This window comes from Notolepis coatsorum, assembly GCF_963971535.1.
Source record: "Notolepis coatsorum genome assembly, chromosome: 14".
Lineage (NCBI taxonomy): Eukaryota > Metazoa > Chordata > Actinopteri > Aulopiformes > Paralepididae > Notolepis > Notolepis coatsorum.
This window is the reverse complement of record NC_140178.1, coordinates 59,407,638-59,434,847: the sequence shown is the minus strand read 5'-3', so window position 1 is coordinate 59,434,847 and position 27,210 is coordinate 59,407,638. Positions and strand designations below refer to the sequence as shown.

Sequence of the window (27,210 nt, the reverse complement as noted above, 5' to 3'; positions counted from 1 at the left end):
GGATGAAGTGAGCGTGGGGCTGGCAGGAGGTGAGGGAGGGCAGAGAGAGAGGGAGGAGGCAGAGGAGGCGCAGCTCCACCTGCAGCTGAAAAGGAAGCTCCAGAGGAACCGAACCAGCTTCAGCCAGGAGCAGATCGACGCACTAGAGAAAGGTCTGTATCTACCCGAGGCTCAGGCTTCACCCAAGGCCTGTGTTTAGAAAATATCAAACTTGCACACACACACACATCTGAAGGTCCACTCAGTAAGATGATTGGTCGTTTGGAATGAGACCCGCATGCCATGTAAATTCAAGCCATTAAATTAAATAAAATAAAATACAATAAAATACAATAAATAGTGCTTCCTGAGCAGCACTCACTGCCATCAACATAATTAACAAACACTATGCCATAAGGGTTCAGTGCATGCTTGTTAGTAGATGGTATTAAACAAAAATCTTGAAAGTAGTTTTTGATTCTATTTTAGCAAAGTAGCTTGGGAATGAGTTCCATTCCATGATAGCTCTATAAGTCACAGAAGATTTGAGAAGGTTTGTCCTTGAATATGATTTGAGTCTACACAGTTCTCATTCCAAACGATCAAATATCTTACTGAGTGGATTGATTATGGACACACAAACAATGCTTTGACCTGCAATCTGAAACAAACTAATTCAATATTTGTATTTCCATCCATTAGGTGGATGTTTTAACTGAAGCACACTACAGAACATGAGGAACACATTGTTTTTAACTGAAGCACACTACAGAACATGAGGAACACATTGTTTTTAACTGAAGCACACTATAGAACACGAGGAACATATTAACATTCGTTTTGGTGACCCCAGTGGGAGTTGAACCTCTAACCTTAGCAGTAACCTGCACCGGAAAACAAACTAACCCCTAACCCTGGCAGTGTTAGTGCCATGCTCTACCCATTGAGCTACACAAGGAATGGAACCACTAACCTTGACAGTGTTAGTGCATTGCTCTACCCATTGAGCTACACAGGAAATGGAACCCCTAACCTTGACAGTGTTAGTGCATTGCTCTATCCATTGAGCTTTGAGCTACACAAGGAATGGAACCACTAACCCTGGCAGTGTTAATGCTTTGATCTACCCATTGAGCTACACAGGGAATGGAACCTGTAACCCTGGCAGTGTTACTGCCATGCTCTATACCCACTGAGCTACACAGAGAATGGAACCCCTAACCCAGGCAGTTTAGTGCCTTGCTCTACCCATTGAGCTAATAAATCTTGAGAAGCAGTAATGCAATGAAAATCTTCCTTTCGATGTCTGCCCAGATCTTCACACAGTATAGCACTTAAACACGAAGCACTGGAGTGAACATCCCATTGTGTAAAGTCACAAATATGAGCCCCATGGCAACCAGAGTTCATCCTTGTCAAAGTGTCCTTGAGCTAGGCACTAAACCCCTGCCAGGGCTGCTATGAAAAAGAGGCAGATGCTCTGTATCCATGGCGACTTGTACACAAAAAGCCACATTACACACTGCTGACCTCGGGCCATGGCCCTAATTCTTTAGGCATGACATGGTATGTCCTTCCCAGCACCAGTGGAACTACTGTCACTGCTGTGTGCTGGCAACCCAAAAGTTGACTAGATAATTTGTTTAAAGGGGAACTATCTTATAAATGGCCTTTTTCAGTGTTTAGCATTGTTTCCTAGCTATGTGAACTTATATTAATATGATCTATGTCTCTAATTCTCATATTGGCGCATTCTTCCAATTCTCCTCTCACAATATTCACCCTCACTGAACTGAGTCATTTGAAAATGTGCCTATATGTGATGTCATATAGTCACTGCTGCATGTTAATGTTCAGGCGGACGACGCCGCTGCACAGTGGTTTAGGAGCCCAGGCTCAAAACAGCTCGAGATCTTGAGGTAGAAAAATGCTGTTTTTGAGGACTTGATTAGAAATACAAAACAATGAATAAAAAAAATATATATATTACAGAGGTGTTCCATAGACTCACAGGAATTGTGTAAAAGTGCCCAAATAGTGAAAGAAATAGTAAAATAGTTCCCCTTTAATGATGGAGTTTATGTTGTAGCGTGATGGAGTTGTTTTAGGTATACAGTACAAGAATACACCAAATAGACCTGGGGAGTGAGATTCTCCCCCATTGCAGTCACCCATTGAAGATCAAAACGAAAATTATTACAGCCAAACCGTATTATGTAGGTTAATAATCTTTGACTGAGGTATATATTATTGAATTATTATGCTGTTACAACCAATAAAGGTAAATGGTTTAGCTTAATCTTTGAGAAAATGTTTTACACCGTAATCATTACTTGTTTCCAGCTACTACAATACCCATATGCCTCAGCATGCCTAGCCAATCTTCGACCAATGAAAAGAGCACAACTACTCTGAGATGGCATCCCTTGACATTTTCGTTGGTTATCATCAGACATTAGACATCAATAAAACATAAGAAATATTAATACTATGGCGTTTAAAAACAAGTCATGCAATCATGAGTATATAATTCCAATAGTGTATTATGTGTGTTGTTTTGACTATTTCTTGGTTTCGTAACATCATCCTCTCAGACTGGTCCTCAAATGCAATTAACCCTTTCCTAGAAAGATGTAGTTTTGTATTAGGTACACAGGCACACATAACTCTGCTCCCGTCCAATGTCAGACCAATTGAATAAGTGGAACCATATAAACCCACTACCTTGAGAAACGCCTATGGTAAAAAACCATAGGAAAAAATGTGTCCAGATTAGAACCAGGCAGGTCTTAAAATCATCACTTGCCTCCCCAGGCCTATATCCCTTATAAAAAAGTATCATGGTATTTCTGATGGTATTGACCAAAAAGTTATGGGAATACCATATGGGAATACCATAGTACTTACGCATGGTGATATATATACATAACTTTTACCATTGCAGTAGGCCTATCATGGTATATTATTTATATAATGGCCGGTATGTGGTAAAATTGGTGACCATTAAACTAGTCAAGTCAACCCATGTTACCCCACTTCTTAGGGACCTGCACTGGCTCCCCATCGCCGCACAAATCTGCTTCAAGGCCCTCGACCTGGCAATCTGGCATATCACGTGGCAAAGGGAACGGCTCCCGTCTACCTCTGGTCAATGGGTCTCATTCCCGAACGGATTTACGACCAAAAATTTCCTCTTGGCAGATTTCTGCCCATTTAAGACATATTAGGGCTGGTAGCGCGATTCCCCAAATTTCCCTGAGATCAGATTTGAGCGTGGCTGAGAGCAGATTTAAGAGTGCTGAGGAGCACACTTATGATTGATTGACTAATTGAAAATTGTATTAACTTGACAGACTGTGTTCTCATAGTGATTCCTTCATGTTAACGCTACAGGCCTCCTTGGAATTAATTACTTAATCATAATTAAAATAAATATGACAATATTTGTACGATAAGAAATTACGCATTTGATGTCGGAAAAATAAATAATATGGATTCATCTGATCACAGGGCAGCTGGATTAACCATATCTGAACCAGCTATTTTGGACAAATGTATAATTACTTTAATTACTCAGATATTCAAACACAATTATGCAATTATTGTGAAATTATTGAAAATTATAATTATTTAATGCCTTCTGTGGAATTTGTATTTCTTATTTGTTACACATCTGTTTTAATGATTAAGTATACATTTGAAAGAATGCAGGTCAACATGCAATATATCCCATTGATTGATAAACAATGCATGGGACAGACCTTTGTTTGATATAGCTATAAACCTGCATTCCTTCGAATATATCATTAATCAATTAAACTTATATTGAAATACACTATATAGCCTATACACCAACACTGAAATGACAGTGGATAAATAAATAAATAAATAAATAAGAACTAAAGCTAATCGCATGGAAATAGACTGCATTAATATTCCATAACAAGTCTTGTGTGCGCCAGTATGGCCTACGTGTCTAATGAACAGTATAGGCTTAATATATTCTAGTTACTTGTTTCATTAGGATTTAGTAGATACTATATATATGCTCTGCCTCTGCCCTACGTACAGTATAAGTACAGACTGTACCTATACTGTACGTAGGGCAGGGCATATAGTACATTTACATTTACATTTAGTCATTTAGCTGACGCTTTTATCCAAAGCGACTTACAAGTTCTGTACGACAAGCCATCAGGAAGGGCACAACTCTATCAGCTGAGCAACAATGTTCATCAAAGTGTTGAGTGCTACAGTGTAGGTTAGTTTATTAGGACAAGTGCATGACAGTACGGTTAGTTAGGGTTAGATTTTTAGTATCTACTAAATCCTAATGCAACAAGTCATTAATGGAATAATAAGCCTATACTGCGTTCATTCATTACGCCGGTGGCATTAATGGAATAAGCCATACTGCGTTCATTCATTACGCCGTAGGCTACAGTACTGCGTGCGCGCACGCGCGTGTGTGTGTGTGTGTGCGCCAGAGCATGTGAGCGGCACGGCGCGGGAGCGGAGCGGGGAGTGGAGCGGGTGGTTTTGAAGTGAGCGACAGAGTGGGTTTTAAAATGGGTCGGCGCGACTTCCGGAGCGAGAGCTCTCCTCCGCTCCAAGCCGCTCCGGGCCGCTCAGTGCACACGATCACACAGAAACTGATGTAATGTAGTACAATGCCAAAGCAACAGGTGGCGATGTACAAACATGAAGGCCATTTTCAAGGCCAATGAGAAGGGTTAACCGTCACTCACATCCTGCTACGTCCAAAGTAGAATCCGCCATCTTTAAATCACCTCGGATGACTGAACGCAACATTTATTTTCAGTGAGAAACAAACAAAGTCCAATAAAAAGAAAAAGGATACATTCACTGTGTTCTGCCTCATTTATTGATGAAACGAAACCAACATCAACACAATGTACCACCAAGAGCGGAGCGTTTATGTCTCTCAAAAAGCGAGAGACTGTTGTTGTTGTTAGCTTACATGCTAACGTGAATGGGATCGGCCATAGCATTGCGGCTAGGCTAGCTAGTTGAATGGATAAACGTTATTTAACATTGCAGAATGGGTACAATACAATACGGCTCAATACAAACAGTTGTTAAGGGGGGGTGCAGAGTCATCAACACAATGTACCACCAAGAGCGGAGTTTAGTCTCACAAAAAGCGAGAGACTAAAGCTACCGCTGTTGTTAGCTTAAATGCTAACGTGAATGGGCTCGACCCCCCCCCACCTCCAATGTACAGCCCCACCCCACCTACCCAACCTCCCCCAATGCACAGTTTCTATGTCAAATGTATATACTCTTCTTCTGGATTTTTTTAGTATCACAAACAGTACTGTATTTGAAAATCTGGTATGTCATAAATGTATAGATGTAGCAGTACTGTCTATCTGTATGTCATGTGTGTCATATGATGAATTGAAAATGGGGGACCCTGATGGAAACAAGACGAAAGTATTTCTCAGGTCTGCATCCTCTTAACAATTGTATGTATTGAGCTGTACTGTACTGTACCCATTCTGCAATCTGTTAATAAACTTTTCAATCAATCAATCAAAACCATAGCATTGCGGCTAGGCTAGCTGCCATAGCTTAGTTGAATGGATAAACGTTATTTAACATTGCAGAATGGGTACAATACAATACGGCTCAATACAAACAATTGTTAAGGGGCCCAGGGGGTGCAGACTGTTGTAGTTTGGTCAAATCAAGCTAATTTACATCATGCTCCAAAAAAGAAAAAAAATCTGCTGAGCGAGCTGTGGAGCGGGGAGCGCTTGATTCGTAAATGAAGGTGAGCGGTGAGCGACTTGGGGGGGCGGGCCAACATGAGCGAATGAGAGCGGAACCAGACGTCTAGAACGAAGAGCGGATTTCTCGGGCGCTCCGCTCACATGCTCTGGTGTGCGCACGCTGCGGCAGGTGTACCACGAGCTGTACTATATGATGACAATACATTAATCTAATCTCATTTCGATGGGTCGCGCAAGACTCGCAAGGCACTTCCGCATCCATTTCCACACAGCTGCGTCATTACTTTGCCTTATAAGGAGCTCTGGAGGCGTTGTTTTGTATGCAAATTACCTGAACGGGGACGCGCTTTCGTGTTTGAGACATAATGCCATTCCCCAAGCAGATGTCACAGGTGCGACCGTTTGAGCCAGACATATTACCAGCACGTTGGGGACTCAGAGTGAACTTGTCATTGATTCTGTCTCAGTCGGTTCCAAGATAAGTCTTCCAAGAGAACTCTTTGGAAAATTTTGGGGAATGAGACCCACCTTAACAGAATAGTCCACCGAAGTAAGATGGCCGGCCGTGAACAACGCTGGAGACATCTAGTGTTTTATATATCTATGCTCAAGACCCCTCCGCTCTATGTCTTTTGGCCGGGAGGGTCATCAAAGAGTCCATGCTCCACAATGGTGGAACGAACTTCCCACCACAGTTAGGACAGCCGAAACCCGACCAATCTTTCAAAGACACACTTATTCAATCAATATTTGAAATGGTTTTTTATTTTTTAAATACGATTAAATGTAATAAATAAATATACTAACCTTCTTACTGTCATCTACAGTGCACTCTTCCTAATATACTAATGATACAACCGACACTGTAGCACTCAAGTTTGAACACTTTGATGAACATTGTTACTCAGCTGATTAGAGTTGTGCCCTCATGCTGACTTTACTTTGTCACTACCATGATACTTTTGTAAGTAAGGGATGTAAGGGATGTTAGTGGCACACACAAAACACAGACTGGTTATTTTATTTTGACATTCTCTCTCTCTTTCTCTATTTTCCAGAGTTTGAGAGAACACATTACCCAGATGTTTTTGCCAGAGAGAGATTGGCAGGAAAAATCGACCTCCCAGAGGCTCGCATTCAGGTAACTGCTCTGCCTTGGTCTTTTACTTCCCTCTAGTGGCCATGTTTGAGTATTACAAGAGAGAACAGCTCACTGAACAGGTTTCAACACTACATGACTAACCTGAAAAAAACACCAAAGGAAATTGAGATGGAGGGATATATCACTGTTTTTTGGAATTGGTTGATTGATCAATTGATTGATCAATTTGATTGACTGACCAACAGGTGTGGTTTTCCAATCGGAGAGCCAAATGGAGGAGAGAGGAGAAGCTGCGCAATCAGAGACGATCAGGAGGCGGGAGTTCCTCTTCACAGCAGCCGGCCACGCCTCTCAGCACCTCCTTCAATCCCAGTGTTTATCACTCTAACCATGGTAACTCATCAGGTAACCCTCAGCTCTGTATACCCACATAACTACATCCCTGCATATATTCCTGTTCATGCATATATTCCTGTTTGTATAGTATATGTGTTAGTATACAGGTTAAATATAAATATCCACAAAATACAGTGAATACCAAATTCATCAACCGTACTGACGAACCATGACGAAATTGAAACAGTTTGGATTGAAATCTTATTTGAAAGGGCGAAATCAGTACTAGTAGGCACAATCTATAGACCGCCAGAACAGAGTGGCTTCTATGACACACTTGATGTGTGTTTAGCTGGGGTGGAGGGTGTAGAAAAGATTCTTATTGGAGACTGGAACACGGATATGCTACGTAAAGCAGCACCCGTCTTCAAGGCCTTCAGTAGGTTTTGTGATCTGCACGGTTTCAGCCAGCTAATCACCCAACCCACAAGGGTATGTGATTCAACACTCTAGAGAGGCCTTTAACCAAGAACTGGAGAGCATGGACTGGTCAGATGAGTTCAGTGGTACACTGGTTGAAGAAACATGGCTTGGATTCAAAACCAAATTCACAACAATACTTAACAACATGGCACCCCTAAGAACCACCAGGTTTAAAAAGCACGCTGAGCCATGGATGCACACTGAAATACTGACCGCTATGAAAACCAAAGACAAAAAATGCTCTGAACTTCATAAAAGTCAGACAAAGCTTACCAAAAGCTCAAACAGTGAACTCCAAGCCCATGTGGTTGAACAAAAAATTCAAAGAAACAGACTAAGAAATGACGTAAACACCATGATCAAAACCACACAAAAAACTAAAAACCAGATTTACAAACATAAACATAAAGACAGAAAACACGCTCATCACAGACAAACTGGATGTGGCCAAATACCTAAACATATTCTTTACAAACATAGGCATAGCCACAACACTACCCTCCCACTCAGGGCATTATGGGGTAGAACACATAGTAGCATACTACAAAAACCTAGGGGTCCGCAAAGACGACTTCAAACTGGAAATGGTAACAACAGATGAGGTACTCAAAAAACTGAGCACCCTCCAACCTAACAAGGCCACTTGCCATGACAACATCCCCTCCAAATTCCTCAGAGACTCAGCAGCCGCCATCACCCCAGTCATCACACACATAATAAACCTCTCCATAAAACAGGGACACGTCCCCAAGGACTTCAAAATTGCGAGAGTGACCCCCCTGCACAAAAAGGGCAGCAAATTAGACCCAGGCAACTACCGCCCTGTTTCTATTCTTACCTCCATCTCGAAAGTCATGGAAAAAAAATTCTACGAACAGGTCGAAAAGTACCTAGCGGAAAAAAATCGAATCTACGAATTCCAATCTGGCTTCAGAACATCCCACTCCACTGACAGCTTCTCAGTTACAGTGGGTGACAATATTGTCACAAGGAAAGATGAAATTACATACCTAGGTTCCATCCTAGAGGCAAATCTTTCCTATGACAAAATGGCATCCAATGTAATCAAAAAAGTCAACCAACGAACTAGATTATTGTACCGGATCTCCTCTCTGGTAAACAAGAATACCCTGAAGACTCTGGCAGGAGCACTCATTCAAGGGTACTACGACTATGCCTGCACTTCATGGTACCAAAGCACCTCAAAGGCACTAAAAACAAGATTACAAACATCACAAAACAAACTGGTCAGACTACTACTTGACCTTACTCCTAGAACCCACCTCACCCCTGCCCACTTTGACTACCTAGGATGGCTTAGAGTAGACGACAGAGTACAGCAACTTGCAATGGGCCTGGTCTACAAGATACACTACACGACTAAGGTACCCATGTACATGTAAAAATACTTCCCAAAGGTCAGTGAATACCACGACCACAACACCAGAGGGAGCTCCACAAATCATGTTAAACCCAGATTCGGCTCAAACAAGGGACTAAACACGCCCTACCCAAAGCTGTAAAGGAATGTGAATCACTACCCACTTTCAAAACCACTCTCAAAGAGCACCTACGGGAGACTGCAATTCGAAACTGGCCCCTGTAAATGTCCTAACCCAACCCCCTCCAATGTACAGTAAATGTCCTAACCCAATAATACACAAGACCCTCTTCTTGGGACCAAGTAAGGTTTCGTCGATATTCCAATGTACAGTTCCCCCCCCCCCCGCCTACCCAACCACCCCTACCCACCCAACCACCTCCAATGTACAGTTTCCCCCACCTACCCAACCTCCTCCAATGTACAGTTTCTACGTCAAATGTATATACTCTCTTTTTTAGACGCTTTTTTGTATCACAAACAGTACTGTATTTGTAAATCTGGTATGTCATAAATGTATAGATGTAGCAGTACTGTCTATCTGTATGTCATGTATGTCATGTTATGATGAATTGAAAATGGGGGACCCTGATGTAAACAAGACGAAAGTCTTTCTCTGGTCTGCATCCCCTTAACAATTGTGTGTATTGAGCTGTACTGTATTGTACCCATTCTGCAATCTGTTAATAAAGTTTTCAATCAATCAATCAATCAATCAATCAATCAATCAATCAATCAATCAATCAATCAATCAATCAATCAATACATATTTACCTGCTGCCCAGTGTTAGTCCTTGTATCTCAGTCAAAAGCTCAGTCAATCACGTAGAGAGTACAACTACAGAGGGACTAAGACGAGGGACAAAGTAGAAGAACCACAACAAGTGTCTTCAGTGTTCAGCTTCACTGTACCTGCATAAAAGCTCCCATATGTGTTCAATTGGGTTGAGATCTGGTCACTTGAAGGCCATAGCATTTGTTTCACATCATTTTCATACTCAACAAACCATTCAGTGACCCCTCATGCCAGGTCAATCCACAGGGTCAGTGTCCTGTGGATGGGTTAGGGTTAGTGTCCTATGGATAGGTTAGGGTTAGTGTCCTATGGATGGGTTACTTGGGTTAGTGTCCTGTGGATGGGTTAGGGTTAGTTTCCTGTGGATGGGTTACTTGGGTTAGTGTCCTGTGGATGGGTTAGGGTTAGTGTCCTGTGGATGGGTTAGGGTTAGTGTCCTATGGATAGGTTAGGGTTAGTGTCCTGTGGATGGGTTACTTGGGTTAGTGTCCTGTGGATGGGTTAGGGTTAGTGTCCTGTGGATGGGTTAGGGTTAGTGTCCTGTGGATAGGTTAGGGTTAGTGTCCTGTGGATAGGTTAGGGTTAGTGTCCTGTGGATGGGTTACTTGGGTTAGTGTCCTGTGGATGGGTTAGGGTTAGTGTCCTGTGGATGGGTTAGGGTTAGTGTCCTGTGGATAGGTTAGGGTTAGTGTCCTGTGGATGGGTTCGGGTTAATGCCCTGTAGATGGGTTCGGGTTAATGCCCTGTAGATGGGTTCGGGTTAATGCCCTGTGGATAGGTTAGGGTTATTGCCCTGTGGATGGGTTAGGGTTAGTGTCCCTCAGCTCGGAACTAGGCAAAATCTGCATATGGCTCGCCGACAACAAACTATCATTACACATGGGCAAAACAGAGTCCATTCTCTTCGGTTCAAATAACAAACTCAGCAAAACAGACGGCTTCTCAGTTACAGTGGGTGACAATATTGTCACAAGGAAAGATGAAATTACCTACCTGGGTTCCATCCTAGAGGCTAATCTTTCCTGTGACAAAATGGCATCCAATGTAATAAAAAAAGTCAATCAACGAACTCGATTCTTGTACCGGATCTCCTCCCTGGTAAACAAGAATACCCTGAAGACTCTGGCAGGAGCACTCATTCAAGGGTACTACGACTATGCTTGCACCTCATGGTACCAAAGCACCTCAAAGGCACTAAAAACCAAATTACAAACATCTCAAAACAAACTAGTCAGACTACTGCTTGACCTGACTCCTAGAACCCACCTCACCCCTGCACACTTTGCCAACCTAGGATGGCTTAGAGTAGACGACAGAGTACAGCAACTTGCAATGGGCCTGGTCTACAAGATACACTACTCGACCAAGGTACCCATGTACATGTCAAAATACTTCCCAAAGGTCAGTGAATACCACGATCACAACACCAGAGGGAGCTCCACAAATCATGTAAAACCCAGATTCGGCACAAACAAGGGACTAAACACGTTTCGCAATTATGCCACAACAATGTGGAACGCCCTACCCAAAGCTGTAAAGGAATGTAAATCACTACCCACCTTCAAAAACACTCTCAAAGAACACCTACGGGAGACTGCAATTCAAAACTGGCCCCTACAAATGTCCTAACCCAGTTGTACAATAAAGACCAAGCATGGCTTTGTCAGTATTCCAATGTACAGCCCCACCCAACCCAACACCTACCCAACCTCCTCCAATGTACAGTTTCCATGTCAAATGTATGTCAGTATTCCAATGTACAGTGTCCCCCCCCCCTACCCAACCCCCCCCCCCCCCCCCCCCCCCCCCCTCCAATGTACAGCCCCACCCCACCTACCCAACCTCCCCCAATGCACAGTTTCTATGTCAAATGTATATACTCTTCTTCTGGATTTTTTTAGTATCACAAACAGTACTGTATTTGAAAATCTGGTATGTCATAAATGTATAGATGTAGCAGTACTGTCTATCTGTATGTCATGTGTGTCATATGATGAATTGAAAATGGGGGACCCTGATGGAAACAAGACGAAAGTCTTTCTCAGGTCTGCATCCTCTTAACAATTGTATGTATTGAGCTGTACTGTACTGTACCCATTCTGCAATCTGTTAATAAACTTTTCAATCAATCAATCAATCCTGTGAATGGGTTAGGGTTATTAGTGTCCTGTGGATAGGTTAGGGTTAGTGTCCTGTGGATGGGTTAGGGTTAGTGTCCTGTGGATGGGTTACTTGGGTTAGTGTCCGGTGGATGGGTTAGGGTTATGGTTAGTGTACTGATGGTTGACTGTGTCGAAGGCTGCAGATAGATCTAGGAGAATCAGGACAGAGGAGAGGCCTTTCGCTTTTGCTAAGTGAAGTGCCTCTGTGACCGCAATGAGGGCCGTTTCTGTGGAGTGGCCAGTCCGGAAGCCAGACTGATTAGGGTCTAGGAGGTCATTCTGTAAGAGATAAGCAGTAAGTTGGTTGGCTACAGCACGTTCAAGTGTTTTAGAAAGGAAGGAGAGAAGAGAGACATTATAAAGCGGGACATTATATAAACAAACTGTGTGTGTGTGTGTGTGTGTGTGTGTGTGTGTGTGTGTGTGTGTGTGTGTGTGTGTGTGTGTGTGTGTGTGTGCCAGGCATGCACAGCAGTCGCAGTGACACCTCTCTGCCCAGCTATGCTTCTCTATCTGTCTTCTCCAATATGCAGGTACAAACACACACACACACACACACACACACACACACACACACACACACACACACACACACACACACACACACACACACACACACACACACACACACACACACACACACACACACACACACACACACACACACACACACACACACACACACACACACACACACACACACACACACACACTCAAGGCAACTCACCATGGTCACCCATGGTGCAGAGCCGGGTATTGAGGACCCAAAGGAACTTTATCCCTAACTTTATCTAATATAGATCAGATTAGATGTTACCAGTGTAAACAAATACAGTGAATACAATTTAAAACCCCAAATATAACTGTTGTCTCGTCAGTGGTGTGCACAGATAGGGCTGAAGGAGGGCTTGAGCGCCTGCCCTTTTGCCCCAAAAAAATACTACTGTTTAGTGTTTACTACTATCCACGAAGAAATAGACCTTATCAAATTTAGGAACCCCCAAATTGTCTGTGCACGCCCCTGTGTCTTGTTATGTTATTGCTGTGTATAGCATTATATAACATATTGGACAGGCAGTATTTTTAACAGTCTCTCTCTCTCTCTCTCTCTTTCTCTCTCTCGCTCTCTCTCTCTCTCTCTCTTTCTCTTCACTCTTCCTCTCCCTCCAGTCCATGTCACCGCAGTCTTCCTCCTCTTATTCCTGCATGCTCCCCCCATCCCCCTCTGCCCTTCCCTCCCTCCCCTGCAAATTTGAGTCCCCTCCGTACCCCTCCCCTCACCTACACCCTCCTCATTCTGCCAACGCTAGCACAGGTGAGTCTCCACCGATCCGTGTGTGTGTGTAGAACTTTGGTCAAGATACTTATTCATTCACTACTATTATTATAACCAGCTGGCTTCAAGAGATCACAAGATCACATGAGAATCCATCTAGTCAGGCTTCAAGTTATGCGCTTGTGCCTGAACCACAGTGGTTCAGACCAATCAGCGTTCTTTGAGGAAATACTGAGTTATATATCGTACTTGGCTTATCGCGTCCCGCTCTTAAGCCTATCGAGATATACCTCATCTCATGTACCTATTGTACTCCATCACGAATAAAAAGAAGTACACCCACACCTGCCGGGTCCCGCCTCTATGGAGGCGTAGCCTATAAGACAGTAGGCATGGTCACCAATACACTCTTCCTCTATTTTCGTTTCCATCATAACGGATGCAGTGCACCTTATGTTAACTAGTTGTTATGAAAAGATTATGAGGAATTGCGTAATGTTGAAAGTTACCGGAGGTTTGCTTACCCCTGGCATCTTCGAGGCATGTTTTCAGCGACACGTCGGGCCTGTGTTGATGTTCCTCGTCTGATGGCAGCAGACCAAGGATCAGCTGTGCAAGGTTGGCTATCGGGCCAGCTTGTACACAGGTAGGCCCTGTGTCATCAGGCATGGGCAGGCATGCGTTGTTCATGGGACGGGACGGGGTAGCACGGTGTGCAAGCTCACTCGCTATTTGCATATCAATAGCGCCGGTCGTCAGGTGTGTTAAATACGTTCTCAGACACATTCACACCTAACTTGTTGTGAAGACGTGTTACATTCCATTCGTAGAGGCAATTAGGCACTGTCTTTAGTCTGTGCCCAAGCGAGGGGACATTAAATGCGCATTCGCGGGAGCGCGCGCACGCGCCGGGAGCGCGCGTGCACGTGGTGCGTGTCACCCCAGATGATTTCAATAACGCACCACTGGGCATGGGTATTAGTGTTAGTAATGCTGGGTTGTTTTGTTACACGACCATGTTGTGTGTCGGCGCCAGGGGCGGGATGGTTTGGTGGACGTTTCACTGCAGTGAACGGGTGCCAAGCGGTCCTGGAAGCGTGCTGTTAAACAACTAATGCTAACGCTACATGCTAATGCTAATGCTACATGCTAACACTACTGCTACGCTGTTCTAATGTCTCCGCCGTGGGATGTTGTCGCTTTTCCCTCCTCTTGCCCGGTTCATCAATGAAGGTCAGTCGGTAGCTGATGTGAGGGTTTTGCTGAGTCCTATTTTATCCTTTTTACGGGTAAATGGGTTGTCAACAGGGTGTGCCATGACTAGGTAGGCCTAGCCAGGTAGCGTTAAACCTGTGCCCCGGCGGGGCTTTGAACGGGTTTTCCACCCGGAAGCCGATGCTTGAGGCTCGGCGGGTGGCAGTAGATCTATACTACTGCAGGACGGGACTTAGCGGCGGCCCGTGTTGTGGCTCAGCTGACTGTTTTCTGTCCATAGTAGCGTTGAACGCTATGCTATAGTAGTGTAGTCGGCTACTGTTTTGTTCTGTCTCCCTGCTATGAGACGGTCTGTCTATGCTACAGCTTTCTCTCCTCTCAACCATTCATGCTGACGGTCAATCGGTGTCTATTGGGGGAGTAGGGGGGGCTTTGTTTACCTTTTTTGGTAAATGGGCTAAGCTGGGGCTGGTGTGCTGTTGTGAATATTTTGAATGAATGCGGGACTAGTTCTCTCTGGTCCGCTTTCCCTTAATGTTGTGTATATGGGCTTGCTCATTCTACAGTATTTTGTGGTGTTAGTTCTTTTATTCATTTAACCCCTTCATGGTGCACACCTCAGTGGAGGTTGCTGTTTGCAACCACCAATGGTGCTCCGTGTTAACATCAGTCCTTTGTTTTTGACATATTGAAACAGTGCCCCGCCCGGCCGACGGCATGGGTGGGTCGGCCTGGCGAGTGGCTGGTGGGCTGCTAAAGCCTGTACCGCCACGGTATGGAATTGGCAGCGATTAGAACTGTGTTTGAATTGCTGTTTTTTCTATCAAAAAAATTGTGTCTGGTGGCGGGGCCTTGAGGGCCAGCCGACGTCGACACATCGCGCGAGGTTGTTGACGTTATTAGCTTTGACCTAGCCGCAAGCTATAACCGCTCAGGGTTCCCCTCTCCGCAGGGGATTTTGGTCTTCTGCTGGAGCGCGGGCGGTATTGTCCTAGGCCCCACACTGCCTCACACCACGCAGCCAGAAGAAGAGAGAGCACGGCCTCATCAGCGGCGATGACGAGGCCCTCGACAGGCGGCCATGTTTCCCCCGCCAGAGGTATCCTGGGCGTTGAACCGACAGGTGACCACAAGGCTGACAGCCTTGGCGGCCGAGGGATCGGCCATGTTGGATGGTCTCGGCTTGAACAAACAAGCCGTCGCCGTCCTGCGGCGAGCAGCCCGCTCTCCGATCACTCCCTCCCCCAACACCAGCGGAAAAAGGGGGCTCTGATTGTTTCCTTTGGCTGCGGGCCGCGTGCCTTCGTTGAAGCGCGGGCGGCCCCACTTTTCACTTCTCATGGGGACAGGGGCTGACACCCAGTTGATGGCTGAGCCTGGGTCTGTCCGTGAGAATGTTGTGCTGTCAAGCGGCTCCCACACCATAGCTGTGTTGGTTGAGCCTGGTGTTACGTCTGTCAACTATAAGTGTTGTCAGCAGGGGGGCTCGAAACCTTTTGAGGCACACAGTGCAGGCTTCCCCGGCCTCGCCTTCGCCAGGCCAGGTATCATGTTGGTGCCTTCCACTCCTGAAAGATTGGCAGTGGTCTCGCAGGCACGCGTGATTTGGGTGGTAGTAATATCACTGCAGGGCTACGGTGTGTAGGAACCCATGGGGTCCTCACGCCTTGCATGTCCGGCTGCAGAACAACTCCTCAGCATGTTCTGGAGGGGTGTTCAGTGGGGGGGCTTTTGTCACCTAGATTGATGTCAGCTTCCCCCGTATCAAACCGGCCCTTTCTGTTGGGGTCCCCCCTTGGGTGCGATTGCCTCGTGGGTAGTGTCAGGTTCCGACCCGACTCCACGGAACGCTCTGCTCGCAAGGGTCCAGGGTTGGCTATGCACAGCGGGTGGGACCGGGCCAACTATCTACAGTTCCTGGTGGACCTGCACCACATGGTGGCGGGTGCGTTGGGAGTGTCATCACATATGACTACGGCAGTACCATATGTCGAGGTGGATGGAGAGAACGCTGAGGCGGGGACTTGTGTTTACACAACCCCACCCGTTTTCGGGTTTGGTACAGACCCTATTGTCAGGGTCACCAGCAGTGACAGCTGTGGTCAACGAGATCCAATCTCTGTGGACGAAGCAAGCCATCGTTGTGGCGTTCTCCTCCCGGTGTTCTCTGGTACCTGAGAAATTGGGAGGGGGGTGTCAGACCCATGCTGGACCTGTCCCATGGGAAGGTTCAGCATTTTTGGATCGTCTCCTACCTGTTGAACACTGTCAGGTGGGGGTCTGGTTCTCCTCCATAGACCTGTAGGATGCGTTTTCGCATCTCCGATCTTCCATCCTAGGGCTTACCTACGCTTCCTTTGCAGGGTTGGCGTATGAATACCAGAGGCTGCCGTTCGGTTTTCTCTGGCTCCCCGCATCTTCACCAAGTGCGTGGAGGCCGCACTGGGGCCTCTGCGTCGTCAGGGGTTACGAAGTGTATTCTGCCCTGACGACGTTCTGGTCCTTCGCGGTCAAGGTGGATCGTCGGGTCTCATACCAGGCAGGTCCCTACCAGCCTGGGGTTTGCTGTAGACTGGAAGTAGAGTACTCCTCTTCCCAGTCAACGGTTGGAGTGCTATGGGCATCCCTCTCAGAGCGTGTTGTCGACACGCTCGGGAGGTTCCGTCCTAGGACGGTTACGGCGCTGTCTCACGTCACGTTTTTCACCGACGCCTCCCTCGCTGGTGACGCGTCGGGCCAACGCAGTAGGGGGCAGCTGGCAAACCATGCTGCCCGGTCTACGCTACGTTCAATGTGGTGGTATTGAAAGCGGTTCCTTCTGGTCCTCAAACGGTGTTGATCAGGACGGACAATACGACGTCAGTGTCGTATATCGACAGACAGGGAGGAGTACGCTCCCCCCGTCTGCACCAGGTGGCGGGCGGCTGGCTATGGGCGTCCTCCATCTGCGCGGCCTGAGGGCTCCCCACATCCCCGGCAGGGTGAATGTGGGTACAGGTGTACTGTCGCGGGGCGGTCCTCATCCTGACGGGTGGGGATTACGTCCGGACATAGCCAGGCAGGTCTGGGACCGATGCCGTGCCGCCTGGGATTCTTCCCCATACATCTGTTAGGTCAGTTGTTGGGACGGGTACGGTGAGGGGCGCAGGTTCTTTATCCTGATGGTGATACCATCCGGAATGCGCATGCTCCCTCCACTGTCGCGCTTACGCGGGCAGATGGCGTATGTTCCAAGTGTGGTGTAAGGCGGGGGGCCGGGACCCAGTCTCCTGCCCCCTGGATGCTGTCCTTAGTTACCTCCAGTCTCTCCTTGATAGACTGTCGGCTTCGACGGTGAGGGTATATGCAGCAGCTATATCCTCCTATCATGAGGGATTTGAGGGGGATGTCTTGTTCAGCCACCCTCTTGTGAAGCGTTTCCTGCTTGGCGCTCGACGCGTTAAGCCGGTGCAACGCTCTTTGGCTCCGAGTTGGGATCTTCAATTGGACCTCGGTCGGTTGTCCTTGGCCCCGTTTGAGCCTCTTGATCAAGTGCCGTTGGAACAGCTGTCGTTCAAGACCGCGTTCTTGCTGGCCGTCACCTCCGCTGAACGCGTGGGTGTGCTTTGTGCTCTCTCGGTACGACCAGAGTGCCTGTCTTTCGTTCCGATTGCGGTGCCACTCTGCGGCCTAATCCTGCCTTCGTGCCTGTAAATATCCGGAGTTCTCCGCTCCAGGGATATTGTGGTTCAGGCGTTTCATCCGCCTCCTCACGATAGTGAGTTAGATGCGGGCCTTCACCTGTCATGTCCGGTCCGTGCTTGGGGAATTACCTCAGCCGTACTCAGGACCTCGGGGTCACCGATCAGCTTTTTGTCTGTCACGGTGGTTCTCAGGCCGGTAAGGCACTATCGAACAACGCCTGTCCCATTGGTTGTGCGAGGGCATTGCCCTCTGCTACACGTTGGCCGGGCTGGATCCCCCTGGGGGCGTCAGGGCGCACCCCACTCATGGGGTGGCTGCCTCTGCCGCTCTGCTGGGTGGGGCCTCGGTGGAGGACATCTGTGCTGCAGCTTCATGATCCTCCCCGGGCCCCTTTGTAAGGTTTTACCTCATGGACATGACCGGGTTCTGTCTCCCAGGCGGTTCTGGGGTCTGTGGCCTTTCCTGCTTCCCGTCCTTTGGTAGGGTAGCAGGAGTGTGTGGGTATGGGCCACAGTGTGTTAGGTCACACGTGGTTCCGCCTGTGCTGTGTGTTCAAGGGGTTCTAGTTCCTCCTTGCTCGCACTCCGGTGGAGTTGAGTGCGCCCCCCCCTTCATTAGGAAGGATGGGGTGACGGGACTCCCCAAACCCCTTGATGTGGGCTTACGGGTCCTCAGGGGGTACATTTGTCGGGCCTCGCGTCCGCTCTAACCCATATCTCGATAGGCTTAAGAGCGGGACGCGATAAGCCAAGTACGATATATAACGATAGGTTATGTATATAACCTAGTTATATGAGTACTGGCTGAGCGTCCCGCTCTTAAGCGGCCCTGAGTCCCCTTGAGGGATCTTTTACTGGAAACGGGATTTTGGCGAGGAAGAGTGTATTGGTGACCATGCCTACTGTCTTATAGGCTACGCCTCCATAGAGGCGGGACCCGGCAGGTGTGGGTGTACTTCTTTTTATTCGTGATGGAGTACAATAGGTACATGAGATGAGGTATATCTCTATAGGCTTAAGAGCGGGACGCTCAGCCAGTACTCATATAACTATGTATTATATATTATATGTAACTCGGTATTATACCACAGGTGTGGTTTGGATCCAATTCAAAACCGTTTCAGACTTCCCACATGGGTCTCTGTAACAGACCATCTGGCTGGTCATGTTAATTTGAACCCTTTGAGTTGTACATTCAAGCCTGGAGATTTTATGCTATTTTATAAAACATTGGATCAGTTTGAAACATTTCTTGGCATAGATATGTCGGCATTAAACTATGAATAAAAAAAGAAGAAAATTAACTGCGTATTTCATTGAGACACATCATTATCAGTGATGCCACAGATTACTTAAAATAATCTGATTACTGATTACTCCTTTAAAAAGTAATCTAGTTACTTTACTGATTACTTGATTACTTTGAAAGTAACTAGGTTACGAAGTCGTCGTTGTCCCCCCTGCTGCTGCCACAACATAAGAATGACAACAGTTTTTTTTTTATTATGCTTTATTGAAAGTGCATAATGTCATAAATCATAATTGGCTGCTCATTGGCTGTGTGTGTGGCTGTGTGCGTGCGCACGTCCCATCTCCGGTCTCGCTGACTGTACCCCTGGCTCTCTTATCATCAGCATTATGAGATAGTAACTAAATAGTAACGCACAGCCACTTGGAAAAGTAACTAATCAGATTACTGGCTTGTAAAAAGTAACAAGTTAGATTACTAGTATTTACTGAAAAAAAGTAATCCATCACTGATCATTATACAGATTTTGATCTAGCTGAACAGGCCCCCGTGAGTCGGCCATTCTGCTGCAGTAATGACCCAAATGAGATTTTTTATTTGTTAAAGAAAATTATTATTTATTTCGATTTTTGGCATTTCACCCCTTTTTGTGCCGTTTCCCGAGGAGTTGTTCAGCTACAGATGAAGCAGACAGACAGCTATGTGTCTGAAATACACAAAGTTACGTGTTCTATTGCTTTCGTTTGTAGTCTTAAGCAGACTTATCAATGCCATGTTAATTCAATGGGTTTTTATTGCAGAATATCATACAGTGTCCACAGTAAAGTATAGGAGCTTTTGAACCAGGGGGTCAGGGCCAAATGGAATCTCACTTCCGTGGTCTGAGATGTTGAATTCCATATCAAGGAGTTGAGCTTCTCCTCCTCATGGCTCCGTGCTATGTTGGTGATACTGTCAGCTGAGCTCATTGTACTTGTTGTCAACCTGGGTAAGACTAAGAGTGGCTGCCAAATGAATTCAATGTACATGTAAAATGATATAGTTATATAATTGTGTGCATGTGTGTGTATGCAAATCTCTATGTGTGCGTGTATACAGTATATTAAAAATTCTGGTGGTGTGAAAGGCTAGACTGTATTGTAATGTCTGTCCGTAGGCACTCAACAAAGGATGTAGATTTACACCCTCAGCCTTGTCGTCCAAGACTCACACTGACATCTCTCTCTCTCTCTCTCTCTCTCTCTCTCTCTCTCTCTCTCTCTCTCTCTCTCTCTCTCTCTCTCTCTCTCTCTCTCTCTCTCTCTCTCTCTCTCTCTCTCTCTCTCTCTCTCTCTCTCTCAGGGTATCTATCCCCAGGCATGTCAGTAGCAGCAGGACAGGTACCAGGGAGTGAGCAGGACTTGGGCCAGTACTGGACAAGACTTCAGTAAAACTGACACGCTCATTCAATGGCTCATGTACACAACTTGAAACAGACTTCTCAGTCACACAACCCCCTCCCCCCCTCCCCCTCCGGACCACCAAGCCTGACGGCTCCAACTCAGAAAGAGGAAATTCGTGAACATCTGGCAACCCACATAGACCTCGTAGACTGATTATGTAGTGGCTGTTAGAGCACTCATCAACAGAGATTCGTGGACAAGCCAAGCCATCATATGACCTCAACCATCTCATCAGAGAAGAGGCGTCAAGCCAACCTGACAAACACAACACGGTTGGGATGCAGCACAAGGGATCCGAACCTAAACTGACTCACCTCCCAAGTATCCCTGTGGAGAGAGCAAGGAAGCCCACAATGGAGAAATAAATCTACCTTCCATGTCAAACGCCTCACATTTGGGACAGTATTGGAGTATTGTAGGTGGAGAATCTTGTACTTGGTCACTAATTAAACCCCCTCTTTTTGTTGTTGAGAATTTTGCAATAGTGTTGTATTATAATTTGTTAGCAATCCATACAGGGGTGATAAGGGATTGAAATAAATAATAATAATAATAATGTTATTGCTGTTGTGATGGCATGATGTGGGTCATGTGGAGTCCACAATGCAATACTGCACAGAGCCTTGTTCTTCCATGATCAGAGGCAGCCAGCTGTCGCATGTCTCATGTCTTGAACACCATACCATCGCCCTAGCGTCTCAATAGTTTGAGCACAGACCACACATATTCGAGTATTTCGAGGCATCAAAAACAAAAACACGCAGCTCGAAGAAAACGCTCATGTAAGGACTGCTAGCTAGCTGTGCTAACACTAGTTGGTTGCTGGTGCGTTACTTATGTTAGTGGTTGCCAAAGACAGGACGCTAACGGCTAGAAGGCATTGGCATTATTGTGCAGCTGTCTCTGACCCAAGAAGGGTAAAATTGAGGAGGAGTCACAGCGACAGTTCACGCCATATCATTGGAGTATTGCACATGTGCAGTTACAATTTGGCCACATTTCCATTCGATTTGGTCCCCAAACACTACACCAGCACGGCAGCACAGTCTGAGCATGCATCATACCCCCATCTCCCATTGGATGGCTGACTGGAGACATCTCCTCGATTTTAACCTCCTTGCTCTATCCGTGGAAGAATGCTCTGTACACTTTGCATTATTGTCTCCTCACATGACCCACATGATGACACAGCAACTTCATGAAACTCTGCCATTGTTAAAGGAACACTCCACCATTATGGGAAATGCGCTTATTGTCTTCTCCAGAGTCAGACAAGAAGATAGGTACCAATTTCCTCTCTGTGCATTCAGTAGAAAGCTATCCGGCTGCAAACTAGTCTAGCTTAGCACAAATGAGTGGAAGCGGATACGGACCAGTAGCCTAGTTTAAAACTCTAGGCTAGCTTGTCCATATCTGCTTCCATTAATTTGTGCTAAACTAGGCTAGCTTGCAGCTGGGGAGATTTCTACTAAACACACAGAAAGGATATTGATATCTATCTTCTTGTCTGACTCCCATGATTTCCCATAATGTTAGAGTGTTCCTTTAACAAATGTAAGCAAGAGGCTGTTAGATTCCAAAACACCAGTGTGAAAACTGTCTTCGAGGGGCTTGGTTAGTGATCAATAAGATTGTCTTCTGAAAATTGCAAAGCTCCCTGTAACCATTTCATTTGATAAAAATTATGTATATTTATTAATTTAATTAATAAATGTATTCTGATTTCATTCAATTGCACAGCCAGGTCTGTGTTTGGCTGCTGAATTAACAGGCAACTAACTCCCATATTAAAATGCGAAGACAATCCCCTTAATAACTGGGAAAATGACTTGCCAAAAACTCTATAGGCTACATCTGGAGCAACCATTGACAACCAACAATGGGAATGGAATCACCAATGACCGCCAGCGACAATCAAGGGCTGAAAAATCACCAATGACCACTCGGTATTACCTGGGAGTAAATATAGATCAGGAATGCGTTTTGGACAAGTTCAGACCATTTCAGGGAAACAATGAGAAATTGGAACAGTGTATTACTGTTACTGAACTACATTTATTGCAGAAGTTCAAACCATAGCTTTGATATTGATAATTAATTTGCCCTCTCATCTCTAACTTTTGTCATAACCACAACCGTGGCCAAAAAAGGACATTAATATAAAGGGAGACGTTGATTTATTTACTTTTTCCAATCCTGAAAGAAGTTTTGTACTTTGCTCTATAACCACAAACAAAATGACGGACCTCTTGTGACGATCACTAAGGAATCACAGTTCACATGATTACCGTGCATGGTACTTTATCGTTGCTGAAGACAAGCTAATGACAATCAAGCTATGGACAAGGCAGCCGATGACAATCAATCATCAAAGGTGAATCAAGCAAGGACCTTGTCTAACCAATGACACTCAAGCCATGACTTACACTGTCAGATAACAGTAAATATACAGCATGGTCAGCTGAAGACAATCAGAATAACTTAAAGGAACACTCAACATTTTGGGAGATACACTTTTGCCATCTTCCCCAGAGTCAGACAAATCTCTGTCAGTTTTGGAGTATTCCTTTACCCAACCATCCTTGTGCTAAGCTAGGCATGTGGGCCTTTCTTGGGGGCTACTAAACACACAGAGATGAAACTGATATCAATCTTCTCCTCGAACTCTGGAAGAATTGTATTTTCCCAAATGTTGGAGTGTTCCTTTAAGCTAACGGGAAAAAGATAGAATAGACATGTTGTGATGACTATTTTTGTTAGGTCTGTGTCACCTGTTCCTTCATTAGAATCTTAGTATCCTTACCCTCCATCTCTGGTTTTGAATCCCTCTGTGTTTCACTTTGAATGTTTGTACTGTGAAAGTGGAAGTGAGCTTGTGTACCCAAATTCTGTTCAGTAGCCTACATACCACACCAATGCATAATACTAACGGTTAGTATCCGTATGTACGTAAATAATTACATACAAAATCTTAAGAGTACTGGCCACGATAAACTGTTGTTGTTTTCTGTGATTGGCTACTTTTTAATTTTTATTGTTTTACCATAACTCATCATATAACCACTCTGCATTCAGTATGAGTATGTTTGTTGTTTTTGTATATATATTTAATTTTTTTCTGGTTAGGATTTTTCTTATGTCCACTAAATCAAAACAGGAAAAACTATATAACATCCTGGCATTTTCAAAATGATTATGTTGGGGAGATGTTTGCCCACCGAGCCACAGGGATGAGCTGATGCCAGGTTGAAAAGTAAAGTAAAGAAATGAAATACAAACATTGAATTAAACTTTCCCCATATTAAAGATACCAAGAGATATACATCTCAGCAATCAGAGCAAAGCCACTTGTTTATCTGTGCTGTTAGAAGTATGTTAGACAATAATGGCCTATATTGTTCAGTCAAAGTAATGTGTCAGACTGTACTCAGCATCGGCCAATACTTAAAAGCGACAATGTGTCTTTTTATATATTTATTATTAATTCATCAAGTTTTGCTTTAAGTTCACTTTTAGTCATGGTAAAGTGAAAATAAATATGTGTTCTGAGTTTGTCACACCAGAGAAAAATGTGTTATTAACCACCAAGCCATATTTGAATGATTACACATGTTAATAACTACTGTGAAATCACTCAAATGTTTTGCTATAAACTACCAAATATATCAAATGGACCCTACTTAGTTAAAAAGCTTGACTAATTGACTAACTAGAAAACTAGGTTAGACCCAAATCTGTGTTTTTATTTAACTATACCTCCTGGAGTATGGCGTTAATTGTTTTTCCATTCACATAAAACTGTTAGCATTAGCTTTGCTATGCTACACCTTTGAACTACTACTAACTCCAGGAGAACCATGCTAATGCACACCATGATTTCAGGCCCGCCCAAAAACTGGTCTAACTCCACAATTCAGTACTACATAGTTCACAGTTTAAGGACTGGTATTAGACAACACTTTTTCAAATTCAGTATACTGAAGAAACCTATTGATCAACAGGTATTGAAGCATACTGAAGCAACCTACTGATTGATTGATTGATTGATTGAACATTTTATTAACAGATTGCAGAATGGGTACAATACAGTACAGCTCAATACACACAATTGTTAAGGGGATGCAGACCAGAGAAAGACTTTCGTCTTGTTTAAGTTTCAAGTTTCTTTAATAGTTGTCATACAGAAGTACAGAATACTTTTATACAAAATGCTTATTACTGTTACGCTCCAGAGACTGTGCAAGACAAGATAAGTATGAAATAAAATAACATAGTAAAATTAGAAGTAAAAAAATGAGGTCACAGTGTTCAGTTTAGACATATGTACAATGTTCGATGCAGAAGACGTAGCTGAGTTACCATACAATATACAATACTGTGCAGTGTACTAATATACAATACTATATAGTGCAAGGCAGAAATGGGACGAGGTGCAATTTAGGTACAATTCACAGTAGGTGTACGAGTTGTAGTGCAAATCCTTTATCAATAAATATAAAGTGTAAAGTGTGTTTGTGTGATCTAAAGTGTGGAGAGTGGGTGCTGCAGTGTGTTGTTTGTTTGAGTGAGTGTGTTACATCAGGGTCCCCCATTTTCAATTCATCATAACATATATGACATACAGATAGACAATACTGCTACATCTATACATTTATGACATACCAGATTTACAAATACAGTATTGTTTGTGATACAAAAAGAGTCTAAAAAAGAGAGTATATACAATTGACGAAGAAACTATACATTGGAGGAGGTTGGGTAGGTGGGGTGGAGGGGGGGGGGGGACTGTACATTTGAGGTGGTTGGGTGGGTGGGGTGGGGTTGGGTAGGCGGGGTGGGGTGTAACTGTAGATTGGATTATCGACGAAATCTTACTTGGTCCCAAGAAGAGGGTTTTGTGTATTATTGGGTTAGGACATTTACTGTACATTGGAGGGGGTTGGGTTGGGTTAGAACATTTACAGGGGCCAGTTTCGAATTGCAGTCTCCCGTAGGTGCTCTTTGAGAGTGTTTTTGAAAGTGGGTAGTGATTTACATTCCTTTACAGCTGTGGGTAGGGCGTTCCACATTGATGTGGAAAAATTGCGAAATGTGTTTAGTCCCTTGTTTGAGCCGAATCTGGGTTTAACATGATTTGTGGAGCTCCCTCTGGTGTTGTGGTCGTGGTATTCACTGACCTTTGGGAAGTATTTTGACATGTACATGGGTACCTTAGTCGTGTAGTGTATCTTGTAGACCAGGCCCATTGCAAGTTGCTGTACTCTGTCGTCTAAGCCATTCTAGGTTGTCAAAGTGGGCAGGGGTGAGGTGGGTTCTAGGAGTAAGGTCAAGCAGTAGTCTGACCAGTTTGTTTTGTGATGTTTGTAATTTAGTTTTTAGCGCCTTTGTGGTGCTTTTGTACCATGAGGTGCAAGCATAGTCATAGTACCCTTGAATGAGTGCTCCTGCCAGAGTCTTCAGGGTATTCTTGTTTACCAGAGAGGAGATCCAATCAACAGGTACTGAAGTATACTGAAGCAACATACTGATCAACAGGTACTGAAGCATACTGAAGCAACCTACTGATCAACAGGTACTGAAGCATACTGAAGCAACCTACTGATCAACAGGTACAACTGAAGCATACTGAAGCAACATACTGATAAACAGGTACTGAAGCCACCTACTGATCAACACGTACTGAGGCAACATACTGATCAACAGGTACTGAAGCAACATACTGATCAACAGGTCAGGTACTGAAGCATATTGAAGTAACATACTGATCAATATGTACTGAAGCAACATACTGATCAACATGTACTGAAGCAACATACTGATCCTACTGATCAACAGGTACTGAGCAGAAATTGGACTGCGTGACTGGACATTGTGAGATTTTGTGTGCGAGTGCTTGTGTGTGTATGTGTGTATACTGTATGCTTGTCATTAGATGACAAATATTTTTTGCGTATTCCCCTTTTGTGAAACTACGTACAGAGAATAAAAACAACACTATCTAAAAGATTTAAATCATCTTCCGTGTTAATCGTCATTTGTGTGCATTGTTCTTGGATGTTTTTCAGCTTAATTTAGGTCAGGTTGGGCTCCATTTCTGCTGTCTTTAAAGGAGCTATAAGTGGTATTTTATTTGTTAAGATAAGTGGTCTACATGTTAAAATAATAGCTCCATTCTGACAACCATCACTGATATAGAGTGTTTGGTCCGTATCCAATATCCATGCTCTGCAGTAAACAGAAAATACATTGTTGTCATGCACCTCCAAGCCACCAGCCACCAGCCGCCTTCCCTCCGAGTTTCCCGACTCGGAGCCTATGCATGACCTGGTTAACAACTGAAGAGTGGGCTA

General features: G+C 44.7%; 1 protein-coding gene across 1 annotated transcript in view; it reads left to right on the top strand.

The window, feature by feature from the left end:
* The window catches only part of pax10 (paired box 10), a gene marked incomplete at both ends in the record, with an annotated part of 30,502 nt that extends 3,572 nt beyond the window's left edge, over positions 1-26,930 (top strand). The window contains 6 exons of the mRNA XM_084329117.1: positions 9-152; positions 6,794-6,876; positions 7,083-7,242; positions 12,458-12,528; positions 13,166-13,310; positions 26,926-26,930. Of these exons, the coding sequence (XP_084185243.1) occupies positions 9-152; positions 6,794-6,876; positions 7,083-7,242; positions 12,458-12,528; positions 13,166-13,310; positions 26,926-26,930 (608 nt within the window). The remainder of the gene's footprint in view (positions 1-8; positions 153-6,793; positions 6,877-7,082; positions 7,243-12,457; positions 12,529-13,165; positions 13,311-26,925) is intronic.
* Between the last annotated feature and the right edge of the window lie 280 nt (positions 26,931-27,210).